General features: G+C 49.6%; 1 protein-coding gene across 3 annotated transcripts; it reads left to right on the plus strand.

Moving 5' to 3' along the window:
- The first annotated feature begins 1,407 nt into the window (after nucleotides 1–1,407).
- On the plus strand, nucleotides 1,408–6,062 carry LOC127297486 (purple acid phosphatase 23). 3 transcript variants are annotated; one of them, XM_051327799.2, is made up of 5 exons: nucleotides 1,408–2,296; nucleotides 2,384–2,607; nucleotides 2,802–2,992; nucleotides 3,326–3,607; nucleotides 5,470–6,062. In XM_051327799.2, exons 1-5 carry the CDS (start codon nucleotides 1,455–1,457, stop codon nucleotides 5,473–5,475), a joined length of 1,545 nt encoding a protein of 514 aa, XP_051183759.1. In that variant the 5' UTR covers nucleotides 1,408–1,454; the 3' UTR covers nucleotides 5,476–6,062. The 3 variants fall into 3 exon arrangements, with proteins under 3 accessions (XP_051183759.1, XP_051183758.1, XP_051183757.1); XM_051327798.2 differs by lacking the exon at nucleotides 5,470–6,062 and adding an exon at nucleotides 3,731–4,054 and having other exon boundaries at nucleotides 1,409–2,296; XM_051327797.2 differs by lacking the exon at nucleotides 5,470–6,062 and adding an exon at nucleotides 3,742–4,054 and having other exon boundaries at nucleotides 1,414–2,296.
- Nucleotides 6,063–6,284: the final 222 nt, after the last annotated feature.

Below are 6,284 nucleotides of genomic sequence, written 5' to 3' on the forward strand. Positions count from 1 at the left end.
GAAGGCCAGCCTTGCCACTTTGGTGCAACGACCGGCTCGTCGAGGACCAAGCCACCAAGGCCTTGTCTTTGCCACTTTGGTGTAAAGACATGATGGACGGCACAAGCTACCGAAGAAGGCGTCACCGCCTCTATCACCCCCTACCATGGACCAACACTTTAATCGACCATGGACTAGGTCCATCTTGTAAAGTGCGAAGGCGTTTCCCGCCCTTAGTTTGGAGATGTGGAAATCAATCCCCTTCGAAGATATTTCGGGGGGAAGAGGACCAACTCCACTATATAAGGGCTAGCCTTGCTAGCGTAGAGGGGATCGATCTTTAGCGATCTCAAACCCTAGAAGCTCTGTACGGTCATCTTCTCCACAGAGACCATCAATACAACCACCAAAGCAAGACGTAGGGGTTTTACCTCTTTGAGGACCCTGAACCTGGATAGCTACTGTGTTCATCTCTGCAGTGCCACCGTCCGGAAGGTGCCGACGTGCTCCTGAGTCCCCCGTGTTTGAACCTCTTGGGCTCGGTGATACCCGTGTTCCTTCGCGGACACGAATCTGCCGCATTTGGCGCGCCAGGTAGGGGGCTTAAGCACGCCAACGTTCTTCTCTCGCACCCTCATCAGCATGGTCAGCCGCGACGGGCCGCTCGATGGGCGCCTGCCACGCCGCGACCTTGTGCCGGGGGCTGCGCTCTTGGTGGCACAGGAGCTCCTGCGCACCCGCCCTCTCGGCACCAGCCTCGACCAGTGGCTCGCCTACATCGACGGGCTCGTGCGCACCCTGGCCGGAGCGCCCGTGGCCGACGCTGACGACGCGCCTGCACCGCCACCGGCTCTGCTCCTCGGCCATGAGCCCAAGCCACCAGTCCAGCACCTATGTGCCCGCCGCGCCGTGTGCGCTCTTCACGGGGGTGCGCCTCGTGGTCGGAACAATCGACGGGCGCGGCAGGGGCTGGGCCGTCCAGGCGCTACAACGGACGCGCCCTTCGAGGGGCCGCTCCGCAAGGTGTCCGTGGACGCCTAGCCGCCCAAGGGGCCCTCCGCGTTGTGCGTCACCGCCGCGGCGAGAGGCTGGCACATGTCTTTTTGACAATATTTATGTTTAGACTTATGTTTTTTTGTGCTTTTGAGTTTAGCTTTGGTAATAGTGAAGCAAATGGCGCTGCTTTTTTTTATCGAGGGAGACAGATCCACTCCAGCTGTCCAGCATGTGTGGGGCAGATGACAAAAACAAAAAAACGAAAATAAAAACGATATCCAGTGAAGTATTTTATTAATTAAACGATATATCTGTATTTGGTTATTAATTAAACGATATATCTATTATTTGATTATTAATAAAGTTGTACCAAATCAAAAACAAAAAAGGAAACAGAGCATGCACGGAATATCCAGTGAAGTATTCGCTCCATCCTCCGATTCCTCCTAGGTAGGTAGCTGCGCTGCGCATTGTCAGCCATGGCCGACAGCGGAACCAATGCCGGCCACCTCCACCACCATTGCCTCCTCCTGCTCCTCCTCTTGCTGCTACCATGCCACCAGTTCGCTTTCCATCTCGTCGATGGCGGCGGCATTCCGACCACGCTGGACGGGCCGTTCACGCCGGCCACCCGCGCATTCGACCGCTCGCTCCGGCAGGGCAGCGCGGACGTCCCGCTCTCCGACCCTCGACTGGCCCCCCGCGCGCGCCCGCCGTCCCCGGAGCAGATCGCGCTCGCCGCCTCCGCCCACCCCACCTCGCTCTGGGTCTCCTGGGTGACCGGCCGCGCCCAGGTGGGCTCCCACCTCACCCCGCTCGACCCCGCCGCCGTCCGCAGCGAGGTCTGGTACGGCGAGCGCGCCGGCCACCAACCGCGCGTGGCCACCGGCTCAGCGGAGGTGTACAGCCAGCTGTACCCGTACCCGGGCCTCCTCAACTACACCTCCGGCGTCATCCACCACGTCCGCCTCGTCAACCTGACGCCGTCCACCCGCTACTACTACCGCTGCGGCGACAGCTCCCTCCTCCTCGAGGGCGGACTCAGCGACGAGCGTTCCTTTCGGACGCTGCCGGCTCCAGCGCCGGACGCGTACCCTCGCCGCGTCGCGGTGGTCGGGGACCTGGGCCTCACCGGCAACTCAACCTCCACCGTCGACCACCTCGCCAAGAACGACCCGTCCCTAATCCTGATGGTCGGCGACATGACGTACGCCAACCAGTACCTCACCACCGGCGGCGCAGGCGTGCCCTGCTTCTCCTGCTCCTTCCCTGATGCCCCGATCCGGGAGTCCTACCAGCCACGATGGGACGGCTGGGGAAGGTCTCAATTTGTTCAGTGCTAATATCTCATTTCTTACTGTCCAACTGGTGATCCGTAGACTGTAGTGTCATGTTCTGATTCCTTCAGATTCATGGAACCGCTCACATCGAGGGTGCCGATGATGGTGATCGAAGGGAACCACGAGATGGAGCCGCAGGGGCACGGTGGCGCGATGACGTTCGCCTCCTACTCGGCGCGCTTCGCCGTGCCGGCCGACGAGTCCGGCTCCGGGACCAAGTTCTACTACTCCTTTGACGCCGGCGGTATCCACTTCATCATGCTCGGCGCATACGTCGACTACAATCGCACAGGTACAATACTTAATTCATCACCATCTATCCTGAATCTGAATGCATGGACTGTAGTAACTCTCTGAGTTTATAAAAAAAAATGTCTCTACTTCATCTAAATTTACATGTATCTACATACATAAAACATTTCTAGATATGCACACATTTTGATAAATTTAAGAATCCTTTAATTTCTCTTTGACGTATATATGTAGGACCTCAGTATTCGTGGTTAGAGAAGGATCTGCAGAGACTCGATCGAGGAGTCACCCCGTGGGTCGTTGCTTCTTGGCACTCTCCCTGGTACAACAGCTATGCCTCGCACTACCAGGAGTTCGAGTGCATGAGGCAGCAAATGGAAGGACTCCTGTACCAACATGGCGTCGACATTGTCTTCTCAGGACATGTAATAAGTCTGTCACCACATTATTCATTTACTTTCTCAAATGGTTTCATCACCCTGAAGAAAGAACCCGCTCAGTTTTCTTGTCCAAATGCACCAACAAGCAAGAATTGCGATTACCGTAAAGAAAGAAACAGAGGAGTTTCTATTTTTCATCAAAAGTTGACACTGACAGATATAACTCCAACAAATCCGTGGGAAATTACAATATGTCCAAAAACAGACGATGCAAACTTTCCCTTGACATTCAAGTAACCTAGAGTACACCCCTTGATTCTCGATGTTTGTTTCATCCAAATCTGATTTACTTGATTCTAAATTTATTGGTTGATTAAGGTACACGCATATGAAAGGATGAACCGGGTATTCAACTACACGCTCGACACCTGTGGACCGGTTTACATTACTATCGGAGATGGCGGTAACATTGAGAAAATCGACATTGATCATGCGGATGATCCTGGAAAGTGTCCCTCCCCAGGTGACAACACCCCTGAATTTGGTGGGATCTGCCATCTGAACTTCACATCAGGTCCTGCGAAGGGGAGGTTTTGCTGGCAGAGACAGCCAGAATGGAGCGCGTTCCGGGAAAGCAGTTTCGGCCACGGGATTTTAGAGGTAAATTAAGTTACTTGACTATCTCATTCTCATCACCTGTTGCTTTTCTGTGCTTACAAGGAACTGCATATGCTGATATGCATACTTGACTCTCTCCTTCTCATCATCATCGTCACATGCTAGAGTTCATACAGGTTGTGAATTCGACATATGCCTTGTGGACATGGCACCGTAACCAGGATACATATGGAGAAGACAGTGTAGGGGATCAGATCTACATAGTACGGCAACCCGAGGAGTGTCTAATGCAGTCTAGGAGTGTGTGACTTCACCCGAATGGTGATAATTTTACAATAATTCCAGTTAGTTTTTTGTGTTGTAATGTTGTAGAGGGCCGTCCCGATGCAGGGTGCCCCTCTTCGTTATTGAGTAGCAACCCAGACGCTAAGCAAGCTGCTATAAGTAGCCACCCCGTTTGGACTATGAATAAAATCTACATAAAGACTATGCATCGATTGATGTAGAGACTAGGGCGTACTCTTTCAAAAATATCTCTTTTGAACTACATGCATAATTAATCAGTACAGTTTTCAAAGACCATTTTGGTTCCTACTCCTAGCTTTGAGTGGGCAAACGTAGAGAAGCCATAGTGTTGTGGCAAGATTATAGCTTACCTTTTGGGAGTGTTGGTGTTGTTGTATCTATTTATTTAATAGAAGCTTTGTTAAATAATAATTATTGGCAATATATCTAGGTGATACAACCACAAAAGAGTTCAAGCTCTCGGTCCGGGGATGTAGACATCCAAACTGCATCAAAGACCAAAACAGAAACAAACCTGACAGCAAACACTATGTCGCTAAAGATAAGGACACACTCTTGATGCTAGTTGTAAAGTTAGGGTGTCTTGGTGCAAAGAATAGGGCGTCCTCCATGTCGGGTAAATAGGTCCTGACAACCATCTCTAGTGGTAAACATGACGATATCACCAACTCGTCATGGGTACATAATCTACATCGGAGAACATATACATTTCTTTTTTATGAAAAATGACATCTTCGTGACAAAACCATACTAACTTTATGGCTATTTTATGAAAGCAAGAATTCCAGAGCCAATTTAAAATAAGATGACCTCACATATACTCCCAGAATATTACTGTAAGACTTACAAGCTGAGAGATTGTCACTCCGTGGATAGCGCCATGTATTAGATGCATCTTTCACCTCATTTGACAAATCAACATGCAGGAAAGAGTTAAACTCTTCAAATGCCTCTTTACACATAGGAAAATGAAACCAAATGAGCATTGTTTGTTGAGTTAGGTAGTCCCTAAATGAAATGCCTTCTTTTAGATCAAACGAGAAGAGGAGGCCAACAAACCTTGGCATCCTTTGCAGTCCATCTATCATTCGAGATCAAGATTGATGCCGCATTCCGAATTTAACAAATAGACATGGGTTTGCAAAGTGGCAATAACTTACCGCCATTGAGATGGCCGGTTGTGGTGCATGTCGACGAAGCCTTCAATCTTCCTAGGTCGTAGTGGATGTCGCCTTACTGTTGGACTCCCATCCTGCTCTTATTCTTTGCGGCGAAGTACTGGATTCGGTGGTGGTAGTTCAACCGCCAACGTGATGTGGCAGGAGGTCGGTGAGAGTGGGAAGGGGGAGAGTGAGAGGAGGGAGAGTGGGTGGTGAGGGGAGCCTAAAGACATGCCAAACACGTCCTAGAAAGTTCTAAAGTTCTAACCCTGTCATTGGCAATCAGCTGGGTCTGGATAAGCTTAGTCTGATGTTGACGGGGTTAGTTTAATCACCGTGATCAAGCTTTATTGTGGATTTGTAACCATACTACAGGCATAGTCTTTCGAGCACTCTTACATATTCTATCCAGGCCCTCTGACATGATTTTTCTTGTAGAATTAAAGGGAACTAGGTTTTCATATTTCAACATGAGTATCTGGATGGTCTGAAGTTGTACAAGAAATAGCTGGAAGTTTCATGTACCATAATCCATTCCACTTACAGATATTACAAGCTACCTCTCTGATTTTGTACTTGTGCAACTAGATAGGATGAACATTTAAATGGCTTTGTGAATGTAAGCCTTGTGTCACCTCTCCTAGCGAGGCATTCCAGAGTACTGAAGCTTGGTGGCTGGAAGCGAGACGTAAGGCAACCAAGAGCGTGCGACGTGATTTTGATACCGTCTCCATTCTTGTGCACTCGAGGTTATGGATAGAACGAAATGGTCGCATCTTTCAGCAGGAAATCAATGGAGTGCTTCGCGTGTTTGAGCCCAAGGATAGAAGATATCAGAGCCTGGAGGGCCGCAGGTTGCATTATGGCTTTTTAAGCCTTGCTTTTGTTTTATGTTGCTGTAGAGACAGTGGTCTTTTTATTGTTATTCTCTCCTGTCGGCTACCTCAGCCGATTGTAGCCATTTAGTTGGCTTTCCTGTACAAATTTCTCCTTTTCTCTCATAATGAAGTTTGGCCGAAGGCCCTTCGACATTTCAGCTTTGTGAGACAGGCCACAACAACTGAGTGGTTCATCAATTCCATTGCTGCTGGGATACAGAAAGAACAAAGGTTAGGGCGTCTACTGCAGCTCAGCTAAACAAAGTGGAGGCAAATATTCGTTCAGTAGAACGTAGTTACCTTGGCTTTGGCATCCAACTTGATGTGCAAACGCTTAATCTGATCTTAATGGATTTAATTCGGTTATTATGATCA

This window comes from Lolium perenne, chromosome 4, assembly GCF_019359855.2.
Source record: "Lolium perenne isolate Kyuss_39 chromosome 4, Kyuss_2.0, whole genome shotgun sequence".
NCBI classification, from domain to species: Eukaryota; Viridiplantae; Streptophyta; class Magnoliopsida; order Poales; family Poaceae; genus Lolium; species Lolium perenne.

Coding starts and splice junctions, on each gene's coding strand:
- LOC127297486 (XM_051327797.2), top strand. CDS start 1,455: ATGGCCGACAGCGGAACCAATGCCGGCCACCTCCACCACCATTGCCTC. Junction 2,993..3,325: donor ACATTGTCTTCTCAGGACAT/GTAATAAGTCTG, acceptor TGGTTGATTAAG/GTACACGCATATGAAAGGAT. Junction 3,608..3,741: donor TCGGCCACGGGATTTTAGAG/GTAAATTAAGTT, acceptor GAGTTCATACAG/GTTGTGAATTCGACATATGC.